Below are 16935 nucleotides of genomic sequence, written 5' to 3'. Positions count from 1 at the left end.
GAGGCCTGTTTGGCTTCGGTCAGCCTGTCAGTCTGTAATGGGGGGGGCGGGGGTAAATGGCACTGGAAGCCTCAGACACAACTCAAGGCTCTGGTGTAACTAGTGACACGGATACACATGTATGGAGTTATTATGTGGGGATACGCTTAAGAAAGTACAGCGAGAACTGGGATGTGCTCTGACGGTAAAGTTGTAGTGAAACTATGGTTCAGTGTATTCTGAAGCAGAAGTGGGAAGTTAGTGTGTTTGCAATATTGACCGAGCTGTTCTTCTGCTGTACTCTTAGTCCAGTAGAGTGGTGTGATATCTGTTGGTGCTTTTTGGCTCTCAAATAACAAAAACACTGTTCAAAACAGAAGATGGCCTAGAGGATTTGAGCACACGAAGTAGTTAACAACATTTTACAGCTAATATTGTAAATGTTGTTATTGCTTTTACTGAAGAATTTGAATACTTTTTGTCAAAAAAAAAAAAAAAAAAAAAAATGGCAGCTGAATCCTGTGCAGATGATTCATTCCTTAGAGATAGAAATCAAAAAAAGTCTTTGGCCTTATAGCCACTAAAGACAAATAACAGTTTGTTTATCTTGAAAGGATCATGACAATTCATGAACTTGCGCCTCACGACTTCTCTGTGCCTTCCTGCACAGTTTGCGAATTCTTGTTTGTTAATGTTTTGGCCTCAAGTTGAGTATGGCGGTTTTTGTGATGCCATCCTTCTGTTTACCAGTGTCACGCGTTACCACTTACTAATCAATGTTGCTGTGACTTTTCTACACTTGCGCAACATTTATTAGAACGTATGTACCGTCATTGCCAGGATTGAATATGACTCATGCGAGTGGGCGACACATAGCAGCAGCAGCAGAAAGTAACGAAGTCTCTCGATTAGCTGATATCAGCATAGGAGACTTTATTTGGATTCACTGCTCAGATGATTCTCTCTCTGCTTCACTTCTGCCCTCATTTTCCCACATATCTCACTGCTCAATCACCAATAAACTTCTATCATTCTGTATTTGTCGAGCCTCTGATTTGATTAATCAACCATCAATACACACAGCAGGGTATGTTTGGTCACTTGCTGAGATAATAAAGCTACTCTGAGCTGTATAGCTGATCAGATGTGCTTTGAGTGCATTTACAGGAGACGAGAAAAGAGTGTGTGACATTTGTATAGTCTTGAAAGTCAGATGACACTGTGTAAAAACAGGCCTTGTCATGTGTGAGTCGAGGAAATGACTTGGTGATCATGTCCACAGTTGTACTCTACAAAGTATCAAAGGATCACATAACACGTGCGCGCGCACACACACACACACACACACACACACACACACACACACACACACACACACACACACACACACACCATGTTACTGTAATACGTTCGTGGGGGGGGGGGGGGCAGCTGCCACACTCCTTTGAATTCCTGTCCTGTGAGAAGGAAAACAAACTGCTGCAACTCTCGCCGTAGAAATAACAAATAAAAGCATCTTCAGGTTTGTTTGGGAAGTTTTTCGACATGTTCAGATGAAGAATGACATCCTTATTTTCCATTGTGGGCCATACAGTTCGAAGTGGGACGAGGGTGTGAATCTTCCACAAAAACATCTTCAACAAATGTGCTCGGTATGATTCATGTGACATTTTAAATAGTGAAATAAGCATGGAGTGAGAGTGCTAAAAGAAGGATGAAACACAAAATTAAAGCATCGCTTCATGCTTTTATTTTTTATCATACTGCATGAGAGTCCAGTGTTCAGGTTTATGTAGATAACTTGGCCCTGGTGTTTATTTTTACTCACTTCTATCTTGTTTTCAGCCCAAAGGTTTCTGCCCTCTACCCGTCAATACCTCTGTTGGTTGTGTTGTGGTAACTGTTGGACTCTTTCAGTGCTTTGGTGGAATACTGAAGCTCAGTTTCAGAACAGAAACTGAAGAAAATAAGGGGAAATATAGATGTATGTATTCTGGTAAATACATGCATGTCTCTGTAGGTAAAATGCTGAGAAACTTTACAGTGTGTGACCAGTGACAAGATGATTTAACATTTCCTGAAACCCTACAATTAGTCATAGGAATGTATATACTGTAAATATATGATTACGTGTCTGTGTACGTGTGCTCTGCTTGTTCGCGTGGGATGAAAAGGATCAGTGTACAGGTCAAAATAAACAGTCTTCTTCACACATGGGTGCTTTAGATCCTGAAAATTTTCACACAGCTGGAATGATTAAGTACTTTCTGCAAGAAAGTTCACAGCATTCATGGGAACATGTACAGCATAAGAATAAATGTAGAAAAACAAACGTTTTGCTTTAGGCTGCCATGGAGAGAGTGCATGAGAGCTATGTAAATAAGCCACTTTGCTTTCGCATGCCTACAAAACTGAAACATTTCACACAGCTAGCTAAAAATACACAGTTTTCTTTCTTTTTTTTCTCCCTTTTTGTTGTTGTTTCGCTACCCACCCTCCTCTGAGCTCACTATGAAACCTGAGGCAGAGGGAGGGTCATCCGGGAACATAGCATGTGGAAACTCCTCCCCAACCTTGGGAGGAGTTTCTAGAGCGGCTATATAAGCTCTGTTAACTGAAGCAGAGTTAACTTGACTCAAGTCTGGACACAGGTATCTAACAGTGAGCCGTGGATCAGAGCTGAATCTTCTTCATTTTTGGCTAAAAGGGTACAGCATGTCCGAAATGCTTGACGACATCTTCACAAAGGTGAGTCAAAGTTTGTGAATTGTTTCCTTTTGTTGTGGGGATTAAAAAAAGGCTCTATGAAGTTGGAGGGGGTTTACTCTTTAACTCCTTCCTGAAGTGTTTGTTTATTCGTCCTCTTTTCATTCCTCTGGGAATCACTGATTTGACAGTGAATTCCTTTTGAACCGAGTGTAGTCACAGAGGATTTCTCCATTTTAAAGAGATTATGAGATAAGGCAGACAGTCAGCGGTTGACTGGTTGTTTGTTTCTCAAGTATTTTGTGTTTTCATGTAAATGGCAGATAAAGGTTATGTAACTTCTAGTAGTGTTTTTGCTTTTCCTTTAGTTTTTATGATTGTCTTCTTAATGACTTTGTCTTGACATTTTTTTTTTTGCCTCATTTCTTTCTTTAAGAAATGAAAGATCTTATAAATGAACCTGTATTTCAATGAGTTATCATTAGCTGAATAACGATTCTAACTAGATACAGATTTGTTGTGGAAAGTAGGGTCAAAAAGGAAAGAAAATAAACAGTGTATTGCTTTCAAATGTGTAGCATCAGTGTCTGGATGTTAACTATGTCAACTATCTGATGACAGAACTTCGTGAACCTGGCCCTGGATGAAGTCCAGTCTCAACTCAAAGTCCCAGGGCAGAGTCGGCTGAACCGGTCAGGCTCCTTCTTCTCTCCTCCCTCTCCTCCTGCCTCCTCAAGCCACAGCATGAGCACGGAGCATGTTAACAGTACTGACAGTGGCAGTCCTTTCTGGTCATCCAACATCTGGAGCCAGGGCCCTGTCTCCAAACCGAAACAGCTCCCCTTCAGGCCCGACCGTTCCATGAGCCTGACCGAGTCCAGCAGCAGCCTGCTCTCCTCCTTCGCACAGCTGAAGAACCTGGAGGCTTTTCCCTCAGGCCCTTCCACTGCCGTGGCTCCACCGCCGGGCTTCCCGCCCTCATCTACCCTCCCAGCTCAGGCCCAACCAATGGTGTCCCCCAATCGTTACAAGACTGAGCTGTGCCGTGGCTTCCAGGAGACCGGCAGCTGCAAGTATGGCAGCAAGTGCCAGTTTGCCCATGGTGAAGCAGAGCTGCGAGGATTGTACCGCCACCCCAAGTACAAGACAGAGCCCTGCAGAACCTTCTACAACTTTGGCTACTGCCCTTATGGCTCACGCTGCCACTTCATCCATGAGGATAAAATCAGCGGTGGTCCATTACCGTCCGCTAAATTCCAGAATCAACAGCAACAGGCTCCTGCTGCAATTCGCCACCAGCTGCGCCAGAGTGTCAGCTTTGCTGGGTTCCTGGGCTCCTCACGCAGCTCACCTCCTCCGTCATTCCCCTCATCCTTCAATGATCCTAACCTGGCGTTCAGCCGTGCTCCGTCTGTTTCTCCACCGCCTGCTGATCTCCTCTCCCCAGTGTTCACTGACTCCCTGCAGCGGGAGGCAGCCTCATTCCAGTTTGGCAACTATCAGACCCGTGCCAGCGCCGGAGACATCCACAACATTCCTCTCATCCTGGAGCCAAAGGCCTCACGCTGTGTGTGTGGCCATGGAAATAACTTTAATAGTAACAACAGCAGAGCCTTCGCCAGCATGGAGGACGGGCACCACCAGGACAGCAAGATTTTTCCTGCTCCCGGAGGCCATGGAGGATTCATGAAGCCTACTGGGCTCCAGCGTTTCTCCTCTGAGGACTCCCTGGAGGACAGCTACAGCAGCAGCAGCGGAGGATCCAGTGGAACCGAGTCTCCAACGTTTGATGGATCAGCCACCAAGAGGCTCACTGTGTTTGAACGCCTGTCGCTGTCCGACTAAACAAATCCAAAAGGAGAGAACAGAAGAGAACTGACACCTTGTTAACTGTGTCTGTTCGTCTGGACTTTCTTCGGAACCGGAACTGATCAGGACAAGTCAACTCTGACAAAATAACACTTAACGTTCTTAATTTATGTTTGTAAAAATGGAACTCATCTTGGGTAAACTACACATCCTGAGATGATTTTAGTACCAAAATGTTATCAGACTCTATTTTTATACTTTAAAACATTGTGTAGCCTTTTAGACCTTTGTATGTGGTCTTCCATAAGAATGAACTCCTCTGCAGGTCTTGACAGTACCAGTAAATAGCCTGGTTTGTACTTAGCCTAAATCTGTAGTGATCAAAATGGCTTTAGTGATAATCATTCATTCCTGTGCCTTAAAGATTCTCCCTGCCTGATAGGCTATTTACCCTTGGTGCCACAAACAGTCTGTTTGATTCAGTAGCCTTAATCAGTGAGACCTGACATGTGTCATTGATGCCATTTTATCTGTGATATGCACTTTACAGCTAATTCAAATGGGAGAAACTGTCAAGTCTCCCAGTAGCATTCAAACCAAAGCTTCATTCTTCACTCTGCTCTGTGTGTGTGTGTGTGTGTGTGTGTGTGTGTGTGTGTGTGTGTGTGTGTGTGTGTGTGTGTGTGTGTGTGTGTGTGTGTGTGTGTGTGTGTGTGTGCGCCTGTATATATGCATGTGTGGGTGTATGTATCGTTTTTCTGAGACTGGGGTGCAAGAAGCATGCATAAGTTGCAGAATCCTGAAAGATCAAAGTGTGCTTATAGAGAAATGTGTGTCAGTGAGGTTAGATCTAAATATCTGTGATAAGACTCAGTTCTGTAAAACATTCTGTCATCTTTGCTGGTTTGTAAATTGCACCCCATGTTTTATTGTCCCCTGTTTGTTTGACAACCTGGTTCAGGGACTTTAACACCGCAGTATTCCTTTCGGTTATTGGTTGCCTTGTGTTAACTTAAACTAATATATTTATTATGATATTTATTTGTGTTTAAAGAAAAAAATGTATTTTGTACGTTATTTATGGAGAAATATTTCAAGGTCTGTGAAATACCAATGTGAGAAAACGCAGTAAAAAAGAGAATCTTATATTTTTAATTGCCTGAAAGGGACAAAATAAATTTCTGAATAAAGAAATGAATGTATGCTGTTCTTTTTGGCTCATTTGTTATTAATTGAGAACTACAACCTCATACAAGATGTCCTCTGAATAAAATATATCGGCCACTTACACAACTTACAGATTTCACATTAATCATAACTAGCACCTTCACATGTATAGCTTGGTAACACCCTCATCTGCAGTACCTTTAAGCGATTTTATATCCCTTTTCTGCTCTGTTACAGGTTACATGCACAGAAACAGAGACAGAATAGTCTGTTGCATGTAGACCTCTGAGCCTCCTCCTCTCTGACTGTGTTTTGTGGCATACAGTGTCTTTGTTGTGTATACAGCACAGATGACAGGATTCATATCACCTCATGAATGGTGACATGCATGCACATCAGCCCTTAGCTTTTAAGCTGCAATGCTTTGAAACAAGTAGTCCTTTTCAGTGATACTCCAAACTGGTGGAACAAAATACATTTGGATCTCCGCAAATAGAGGTACAGATCTGTGACAAAGTCTGATAAAAAGCTCGGCTGATTCATGGTTGAACTTGGTGGCATGTCTGGGATGACTTGACCTTAATCACTGACACACTTCTAATCCAACTCATCCAGCTGAGTTTGAGGTAAGTAACAAGGAAGACTGGGGGGGTATTTTGACCCATCCTGGTAAGTCATTCCTCCGCTGCAGACCAGGAGCAGTGGGCTGCCATCCAACCGGCGCCCAGGGAGCGAGATCTCTTTGTCGTCACCATTGGTCAGGTGGTGATCTTCATGCATGTTATTAGAGGGGAGTTTCATTTTTTTTTTTATAGAGGATCCTCCAGGTGAACACTGGGAGAACATGCAAACTCCGCACAGAAAGGCCCCTTTCCTCGAGATAAGGGGCAGCAGGCACCAAAGGCATGGTGGAGGACACGCCCTCGGTGCCCACTGCGCCCCAGGTGGGAATTGAACCCAGGACCTTCTGTGCTGTGAGGCGACAGTGTTGCCACTGTTCCACCACAAAGAATCACAGCTGTAATTAGTGCCAAAACACTGACAACATTTGATTAATGTTAATGTGATAGGGAATATATATCTCATGTTTTCTGGCCGTCATCACAGACATATTTTGTGCATTAATCATGGCTGCAGGGTTACACATAATGCTCTGTCTTCACTGGAAATTTGTAACAACCACCACTGCTTCCTGAGCTGAATTGGCCATTTTGATAGAAACCTTCATGGACATGGGATTGTGCAAGGCACATTTGCAAGTTAAGCAGAAGTTCACGAAAATACCCTGTTGCAATTTCCCATTTATTCACCCAGTGCAACCATGTGTTGAGCAACCACAATCCGTCATGCTGTCAACGCACTGGATTCCATGTAGCAAGGCTGTAATCTGGAAAAGGAAAAAGAAAAAAAAAAGAAAAAAAAAAAACATATTTCACAATAATGGCTCACACTATCTGAGAAGGATACAAACAAAAGGCGCTCATTGCATTAGTCTGAAATGACATTTGTGGATGGAGCTTCTGGGTCTGAAAAGTGAAGCCTGTGCGTTACACCTTTATTTTGTCTAATGGGCAGCAGGATGCAACTCCACTGGTTGCAAAAAGTTGTCCAGTTGTATAGAAGCTTATGAGAAAATGAGACACAGTAATGCATATCCTCCCCAGCTCCATCTTCTCATCCAAATATGATCACGTCTAGCTCCGAAAGATGGCAATGACCATAATACCAAACTCAAGGCTTTAAAACAGCGATCCACAAGCCAGTGGGTGACATCAAGCTGGGTTCACACTCGATGCACCTCTACCCAAACTGTGGGGTGGTTCATTTGTAGTGAGCACATATGGATGTCCGACCACAAGACTGTGTTCTATTGGATATGTATGTAGACACTTGTCTGAACCAAAAAGCTAAAATGAGCAAATTTCCACAATATTCAGTGGATTTTCCATGATATTCAGGGTGTGAAATACTGGGTTTAATCAAATTTGCAGTGTCTTATACTTTGGTCACTTGGACATAAAATACAATACAAGGGTTAGTAAAATTATTGCTTTTGATTTTCTTAACGTTATTCCAATTGTATACTGGTATAATACAGTACATACTATGCACATTTACAGTAGCCTGCTCAAGCCTTGTACAGAGGAACAATGGAGCAAACAGTGACAAATGCACATAGAGAATGGCAAACATAATGTGCTTTTAAACTGCAAGTGAAAGCAAAAAGATCACAGTGAATCTCTGATAAATACAGAAGTACATTACAGAACTGTTGTTAAAATATATAAATACATGTCGTTGATCAGGTCTCCAACCTATCCACCCACCCATACCTGATCCCCCCGCCCATCCTATTTCCTTTATTCCATCCTCTGTCTTCTCCTTCATTATTGTTTATGACTGATGATATCCACCTGCAGTCTCAACTAATAGTGCTCTTGATCAATAACCTCTTTATTCACTTTGTTTTGCCTCTGCCCAGCAGAGAAGCTAAAAAAAACCCCACAAGGCATAGTGGAGGATAGGGGAACAAAAAGCTGCTGTAGTTTCAAATCTCAGTGTGAACACAAACTATGAGTCCTGAAATAGAATAATACATCGTTTCTTTCCTTTAATCCAAACCGAGAAAGCAGACTACACCCTTCGAGATGCTGTCACAAATATCAATATAATTTTTGCCTTTCTATGGTTCTATGGGCTGGCTGGAGTACACATGGGCCAAAAATTGATGTACAGATGTACATGTGTCCTTTAATGAGAAAGTCCCTCTAAAAACTTCTGTTCACGCACTGTATATTACACACTGCTGAGATACACTTAAAGATATATCAGCCGCGCACTCAGTAAACTTCAGCCACGGCTCATACTGTGCATTGTGTTTTTACACCCTTGTTCCCCGTTGGACCAATGGCAGGATGTGTTGCTATGGCGATGGACAATGACCACAAAGAGTAAACAGCAAAGACAAAAAGAAGGGATCGGTGTGTGTTTGTGTGTGCGCACAAATATTAACTTCCCAGCCCGTTCTATAAGACCAGACTGGTTAAAGTTCACCAAACTGCACAGCTCGTACTTGACACAATGGAACTACAGTTACATGAACGCAGCGCTTATTATCCTCTTGTCAGAGGTCGTGTTCATTAATAAAAAAGGTAAAGCAAGCCTTTGACTGCGAGTATGTTGAACTCCTGGCATCAAAGTTAAGGTTCTTAATTTCTTGCAAAGAAAATGAAGTATTAATTTAATCATTACCTACATTTTGTTCATATTTGTTTCATGTCTCCTCGACCCTCTGACTCAACCACAGTAACAGGTCTTTCTTAGCACAGGCCTAACATAATCACCGCCTTCTGCGGAGCTGTTAATAATCAACCACAAAGCTCCTGCTCTCAAAACTCTCTTTACCCAAGTCACCTGATCCTGAGCACACAACACGAACACACACACACACACACACACACACACACACACACACACACACACACACACACACACACACACAGTCGCATTTCCATCCCTTTTGTGGCCATTACATTACCTTACATTTCCTGGATTTACTCTCACCATAACCATTACTTTTCTAACCCTGAACCTGACATTAACCCAAATCTTCACCCTAAAATGTAATGACGACATTATGCAGACTTGTGTTTTGTCCTCATAAGGAAGGTGAGTCCTCGCAATGTGACTGTGTCAACATGTTTATGTCCCTACTACATGAGCAATATATGCACACACACACACACACACACACACACACACACACACACACCTTAGAGATAAAATTCAAACCTGGTTTGAGCTTTATTAAAGCAATAATGTATATCATGTTGTCTAAAGGTGAGGAAGAGATGGAAAGATAGTGTTATCTAAAGAAACTTAAGCAACAGTGTCAAAAGGGCAAAACAGACTTTCATGCGTGTCATAACTGCACACAAGAGAGAACACCAGAGAGTTCTAGAGGGACAAATTACTGTCGAGATAGTGGGAAGATTATTTGACCTTTTTAAACTTAGACAAAAATAAAAAAGAATAGACATGAACTGACTGTGAAGTGAGCAAGTGAAAGACAAAAACTGAAGCATGATAGAGGGACAAAAGGGATTACAAGAGCAGGAAAAAGAAGATAAGTAAAGGTGAAACTCCTCTGGGAAGGTGGTGAAGAGTGCAAATTTCTCCTTATCGTGAGTTTCTGACAGCAATCTGTTTTCAGCTTAGCTGCTACTTTGACCATTTCTGTTGGAGCTTTTCAACCTGAGGCAATCAGCAGCAAAGATTGGATGTGTGTGTGTGTTTCTGTGTGCTTGTAGCTTGTGTGCAAACTCAAGCACAGTCAGGTTTCAGCCTTGATTTTCTTACAGCTCCTTCCCTCCCTCTCTGTCATAACCTGCAGATTAAGCATTACGGTTGAGTAATCTTTCAACCCCAAACCTTCGTCAACCAGTTCAGAGAATGACGGAGGACGTTATGTAACTTCTGCCTTACGAACTGGGTCATTGGAAGGACCTACCTTTTTATCTTGGAGAAGATAAAAACCTGACAGGTTAATGCACCTTAAAGTACTTCAAAATACTTTGACCCTCCCCCTAAAAAGCCCCTCTTTCATTTGGAGTGTGCTGCAGTTTTAAGTGGCCTTTGAATGAGAGCGGTAAGCTAACTCTGTAGCACTGTTGAAAGAGTCATGATCAGAAGTATGACTGAAACAATCTCTAAAGATAAGCGACCAAGTCTGAGGAGTCATGCTCTTTATTTTTCTACTTGTGTTGTTTAGCAGCGGTTCACACCTACTTTAATGTCACATTATTGCCCTCTACTGTTCAAGATGTTGTGCGTTTCCCATGATGCTTAGCGCTGTGCTGATGACTAACAACCACAGAGTTAAGTTTCCTTGACTCACCATTATGACTCACATTCACATACGAGGGGAGGGGTGAAGGTGTGAAAAGAAGAAATGGGACACACAGTGTTGTGCTTAGCTGTGAATAAGAGTTACATCTGAATAACTGAGGAAAGTGAAGATTTGGGAAACTCATTTTCAAATATGGCGCTTCCTTTATTTCCTCATCAGGTGGCTAACTCTAACTCGGGAAGACATTAGGATATCTTCTGATTATTTTTAAATGATACCTCCATTTCACTTACTGATACAGGTTCATATCAATAAGCATAGCTTAAGCTTTGCTAAGCCTTACTTTTTTACTCTCTTTATGTTTTATAGTTGCAATCATTTTGAATACCAGATCCCAATTTAGAGATGCTACGGGAACTGGAGACATGATACATGGCCCATGACATGAAGATTAAGTCAGGGACATTGACTTACAGACAACAACACAACTACATTAACCTGTACTTCAGCAATATTCACCTGCATGTCAACAACACAGGATTTACAGCACACATACACTCAATTAAAGCCAACAGTACACTGACAAAATACATCGCTGTCAACCACAAATAAGAAATAAGTTCAGGTCACCTCTAATATCAACAAGAGCAAATCGCTGTCACATATAGCAAACACAAGATTTTCTAAGCCTAATTTACAGAATCATAGAATCCCACCTGCTCTGCTCATGCTGTTGTTCTCTGGTCTGCAGGCACATGTATGATGGAGGGGGCCCACTCAGGTGAGGAAAACAACATTGTGGGGTCTGCATGAACCATGACTTCACAAAAATGTCACATAAACAGCTTGTGTGTGTGTGTGTGTGTGTGTGTGTGTGTGTGTGTGTGTGTGTGTGTGTGTGTGTGTGTGTGTGTGTGTGTGTGTGTGTGTGTGTGTGTGTGTTTGGGGTTGGGTGTGGGGGTTGTTTGGAACTTGTTTTTTTGGATTTCTACCCACAGGGTTTAAGGGGCCATGTTGCAGGGAGTACACATCCCCTAAACTGAGGGGATAAACATTTGAAATGTATCGTGAAGCTGTCTGTCTTGTGACATGTTCAAAATAAATGTTTTGGCTACTCATTCTGTGTTTCAGCAGGACTTCTGGGCCTCTGTTATTGACATGAATGACTAATCCCTTTGACTGTGTGACAAAAAAAAGTACCACATTAATAACAGCAGCTTCATGCAGAGGCTCCGGCTTAGGGGCCCGTGAGCTCTTGGGACCCTTGGCCTGGGCCTTCGGTAATCCACCCATGCATCCACGCACCAAAACAAACATCCCTCTCACTGCTAACCCACATACTTACATACTTAGTTAGCTAGAAAGGGAGAAGGAGAGACCCAGGCAAATTAAGGAGAAATAGCAGTGTCAGTAAGTCAGACTTGGAAGGAAAGGAAGAAGGAAATATTTGAGTAGTGACATCATAGCAACAGAGTGGAAGTGCTATCCTTTTATAGCCATGTTCTCTTTCTCTGGCACATTCCTCAGCTGCAGAACTCTCCTCCTCCCCCTCCTCCTCCTCCTCCTCCTCCTCATCCTCCTCCCGCCCTCTTTTCCTCCAGCTTCACTCTTGTGCTAGTCCAAGTGGTGTGACGCAAACGCAGGGAGCAGGGGGAGGACATGGAAGAGGGGGAAGGGGGAGAGGAGTTGGCAAGCTCAGCGAAGGGAGACGGCAGAAAAATTCCCTGAACTCACCCTCTCCCAGCCCTCCTGACCACTTCTCTTTTCCTTTCACTCCACTCTTCCTCTCTCCACTTGCACTTTCACTGGCTGGTGTGATTTGGGACCAGCGGTAGACTTGGAGGAATTCGTGACAAAGTGCTCTATTTCCGATTCACTGGAACACTGGAGCGATTCACTGGGTTTCAAATGAAAACCCCTGCTGCTTCGTGAACTTGGGTCACATTGAAAGACTAAAATATAATTTGGATTTTAATTGTGCTGTGCATTTAAGTCTTATTTGAAGCATTTTGTTTGTCATTTACTGAATCTTACAGTATTATCACTTTAGGGTTTCCATAAGACAATCTACATAAGAGTGAGAAGCACTGTCAGCATGAAGAATAGCTATCATTGTATGTGTTATCATCCAGTTGCATTCATCTTCCTATTTTACAAAACAGGAAGTGAATCTAGATGATGTGATGTGAAAAGCAGAAACAGCATGCACCCCATGGGCTGTTGCAGAGGCATAAAAAACAAGATGAATAACTTGGATGGCAGACAGAACTGAATTATTAAGAGACAAAGGTGCGCCAATAAACTGTATTTACACAAATCAATTCAACCGTCTTTCTTTAGATGCTACGACGTCCTCCAGGGAATGTGTTCTCAGGTTTGAGAAAACAATGCATTTTTATGAACCATTAATAACATTGAGGGAAAAAGCATCAGGAAAATAAGCCAAACTGTTTTATTGAAGCGTGAGAACATGAGCAGCATGATCCAGTTTCTGCTGTGTGAATAAAAAATCTAAACTTCGCCCAAGCTGCTGTAGACTTTAAACACAAAAGCCTCCCCCGCTACATCGACCGTGAGCCCGACATCAAGATAAGTTTCATCGTATTCTTTGACTTAAACTGGTGTGATTGCTCTACGAGCGTCATTTGTTTTTCTTTCCTTTGCTGTCAAACATCAGTCCATCTTGCTGTCTGAATGCGTTCTGCTAACCTGATTCGAGATAAACTCACCAGAGTGAAAGCAGTCTTTCTTGCTTTTTGTTCCCACATGATTAAGACTCATTCAACTTTAAGATCTGCTCCACATTTCCCCCCCAAGTCCTGCGTGCCACCCCTGCAATGTCTGCAATGTGTGAGAACCAGCTCGAGGCCCAAATTAGGATAATCAATCAAATTTAGATGATACTTTTGAGTCTTCTTGCCAGAATTGTTCGACTTTTATGAACTGTGGCCATCTGATCAGTTACATCAGGGTGTTGGGCAGAAGAAGAAAGTCCCTTTCAACAGTTTCACATCTGTTTGTCTTATTAAAGAAGATCTTTCACAACAGGCTGGCCCATACATGTTCACTGCACGCTTCCTGTTCATGCTCACACTCAGTACATGCTTCTCCTTTTAGACTTCACACTTCCTGTTTTGATGTCCTTTTCTTAATATGGTATCAAAATAAATTAGCACTGCGTCAGTGTGTTTATGAACAACAGATGTGTGACCTGCACATGAGATCAAAAACAGCTTTCTGTGTTAAAGGCGAAATGCCTTTACACTTCAAACATCAGCTGAGGAGGAGAGGCCTAGTTTGGATTTGAACTGTACAGTCCCTGAATGACATCAGTTTATGTCATATATATCAAAAGGCTGCATTTGGGTGATTTTATGGGGAGGCGCTTAATTACACATATTAATATTATGCTAGTACTAAGTGTAAGGAATAGTTTCAGTTTTGAGGGAATGTCACGGATGCCTTATTCATGCCTCAGAATTTAAGCTGCTATAATCAGTGTTTTTACATTAACAATGGATCAAAGGCTTAATGAAAGGGGCCGCTCACAGTGAAGCCACAGAGAATTATCACCAACTGTGCAGCACTCTCAGCTCTACAGAGCAGTTTAGCATGTGCTTGTTTTGGTTTTTACAGCTCACTATGTGGACTGTGATAAAGCCGCTAAGCTATCTGCTGAGCACCAAACGACGCGCGGACAAAGTTAGCCACTAGCTGGTGAACATAGAGGTGAAACTCTTGTCTGAGGAGCTGGTTGAGACCAAACCAGAGTTAGAAGGGGAGTGAATATTAAACTTGCGTTGATCAGGTGGTCAAAAATACTACTCCAAGTAAATGCTCATACCTGTTATAAGTGTGAATAAGGAACTGTTTGCAAACACATTCGCCACATCAACTTCATAAGATAATAATATGTCAGTGAGCTGTTTACATCATGTTTCCACTGCCCTCAAGTGACCAGAGACTCAGTTATTGCATGTTTGAGGCCAACTTGATCACAGGATGGCAATCTGGAAGCAAATACACCATGCTAGGTTAGGCTATAATTTTAGCTCAATTCACAATTTAAGAGTTTCCAACAGCAGAGAGACGAGAAGACGTCTGTCAGTTTGAACCGACTCTGGCTTAGTTGGCAGAATTCTACAGTTCCTCACAAAGCAAATCCTCCCTGTCTATTTCCGACCATATAAATACATTGTAAGTGAATAAATATGTCTTCCTTTTACTTAGTTTTTTGTCTTATTTTTCACATCATTATTGAACTCACTGAAATGCTAGACCTACGGTAATTTACGCAAATATTCGGGATGTACAGAAACATAATGCATCATCAGGGAATATTAAAAAATGATTTGTTACCAACTTTTAGTCTTCCTCATTCTCCCTCTCTATTTAGATGTTCACAGAAATCATCTTCCCTCAGACAATGTTCTCATTTTCCACTGCGTGACAATATCTTTTATGTGAGTCACAGCTTTCAAGACATTGTGATTTACGTCCTGATCCTTAAAAAGCCTCGATGCTGAGGGAGCATTATCATAGCTCAGCTGCTTCTTGTCAGTGGACGTGTTATTTTAGGCCCAGCGCTTTAGTTTTAAGCTAAAATCAGCAGCGGGCTTGTGGCTGCCGAGCCGATTCATGACACAGCACACACGTCTTAGCCTGGAGGACAATAGGCCTCTCTGTGAGGAAGCGCTCACACACATACGCACATATACACACTGCTGTGTTTATACAGGTGGGCCGAAAATGAAGTGGTTAGCGAGCTGTGTGTGTGTGTATGGTGAGTTTGGGTATTGAAAGGAAAGGAATGGATATGGCGTATGTGTGTTTAGCCTTGGCTTCCCTCCCAGGAATACATACCACAGTGACACTAGCAGTGCAGAGAGCAGCAGAATTCCTTCTTATGAAAATAAGCATCGTGGAAACAGAGAGGAGAGGAGAGGAGAGGAGAGGAGAGGAGAGGAGAGGAGAGGAGAGGAGAGGAGAGGAGAGGAGAGGAGACAAAATAATCTCAGCTCAAGGGCTTTCTATCAGCTTCTCCTTAGCTTTGTCATGGTCTTCATCAACAAATGGATCTGGCTTTGGTGTCATCCTGGTCACTAAGTGTGGAACGTCACATGATAACAAGTGGTCGTAAATGGGGAAGATCCCTATGATCTGTCCCATACACGACCACTAATTTGCTGATGAAGACCTCAAGACTTGGTTGAAAGCTCAGAAACAGCTGATATGTACAAAAAATGAACTGCCATCCTCTACACCAGTGTATTCACTCAACAATGGGACAGCGTTAGATCGTACATTTGCTCCAGATCCTGTGTAACACAGCTAACAGTACATTTTCAAAGTCACGCTTAATGAATCCCCCACCCGTCCACCCCATCCTCAGCCAGGGTTTCTCAAGCTATCATCCCAACAAAGCAGTGGTCAAGGAATCCAGAAATTACCGGTGCACACAAACATGCTGGTACAGCAGCAGCTGACCACAAGTGACAAAACAAACCGACAGAGCTCACGTTGGGAAGTTACAAACAGTTGGGTACATCTATGTGTGCACACGCAGACACAGGCAGAGCTTTTGGGAAGTGAAGTGGTTTAGAGGCACTGACGACTGCAAAAAAAAAGAGGAAGCAAAGAGTCTGATGACGCTGGTCAGAGTGTTTGGTGAGCAGCCCAACAGAGTGTTAATGAGCGCAGAACAATGAGAAAAAAAACTCAATTTGGGGGAATTTTCATGATGGTTGTTCCCAGAGGTGCATGTCTTCTCCTCCCCTTTTTGTTTTTAGGGGAGTGTAGCCCTGTCTTCAGGTACACACACACACACACGCATACACACACACACTGTCAGGTTTCCATCATTTTTGGGGACATTACATAGACTTACATTCATTTCCTGGAGACTTACCCTCACCATAACCATACCACAACCATGGGGACTTATGTTTTGTCCCCAAAAGGAAAGCAAGTCCCCACAATGTGACTGTGTAAACAGATTTATATCCCCACAATGCGAGGAATGCATGGCCACACACACACACACACACACACACACACACACACACACACACACACACACACACACACACACACACACACACACACACACACACACACACAGAAAGAACTGTTTTCATTGCAACACGTTTCCTGGATACCAATGTATAAATAAAAGAAAGTGGAAGACGTCATTTCACACGAAACTCAAGATCCATCAATATCCTTCTGATCAAACACACTGATCAATATTATGAGCTGTTGCCTGGATACAGTCAGAGGGGAGCAATGTGCGAATATACAGACCAGGAATCATCCTTTGGCTCACATTCAGGCACACGCTGACGCTCACGTCTTCGCATTAAATACTATTGTTGTATTACTGCTCTTTGACTTGGGTTAGCGGATGAAGTGTTGTCTCTTTTCAC

The 16935-nt window shown here is 42.6% G+C and overlaps 1 protein-coding gene across 1 annotated transcript; it reads left to right on the top strand.

The window, feature by feature from the left end:
* Positions 1 to 2606: 2606 nt before the first annotated feature.
* LOC139336881 (mRNA decay activator protein ZFP36) lies at positions 2607 to 5698 on the top strand. Its single transcript, XM_070971179.1, has 2 exons — positions 2607 to 2727; positions 3307 to 5698. The coding sequence occupies exons 1-2, from the start codon at positions 2695 to 2697 to the stop codon at positions 4528 to 4530; spliced, it is 1257 nt and encodes a 418-aa protein (XP_070827280.1). The 5' UTR covers positions 2607 to 2694; the 3' UTR covers positions 4531 to 5698.
* Positions 5699 to 16935: the final 11237 nt, after the last annotated feature.

Source organism: Chaetodon trifascialis, chromosome 9, assembly GCF_039877785.1.
Source record: "Chaetodon trifascialis isolate fChaTrf1 chromosome 9, fChaTrf1.hap1, whole genome shotgun sequence".
Classification (NCBI taxonomy): domain Eukaryota; kingdom Metazoa; phylum Chordata; class Actinopteri; order Chaetodontiformes; family Chaetodontidae; genus Chaetodon; species Chaetodon trifascialis.
Note: the sequence above shows the minus strand (reverse complement) of the source record. Positions and strands in the feature narration are given on the sequence as shown.

What these genes read in the sequence shown, in the direction of transcription:
- LOC139336881 (XM_070971179.1), top strand. Translation starts at nt 2,695, where the DNA reads ATGTCCGAAATGCTTGACGACATCTTCACAAAG. An exon ending in TTGACGACATCTTCACAAAG is followed by an intron (nt 2,728 to 3,306) that starts GTGAGTCAAAGT and finishes ATCTGATGACAG; the next exon opens with AACTTCGTGAACCTGGCCCT.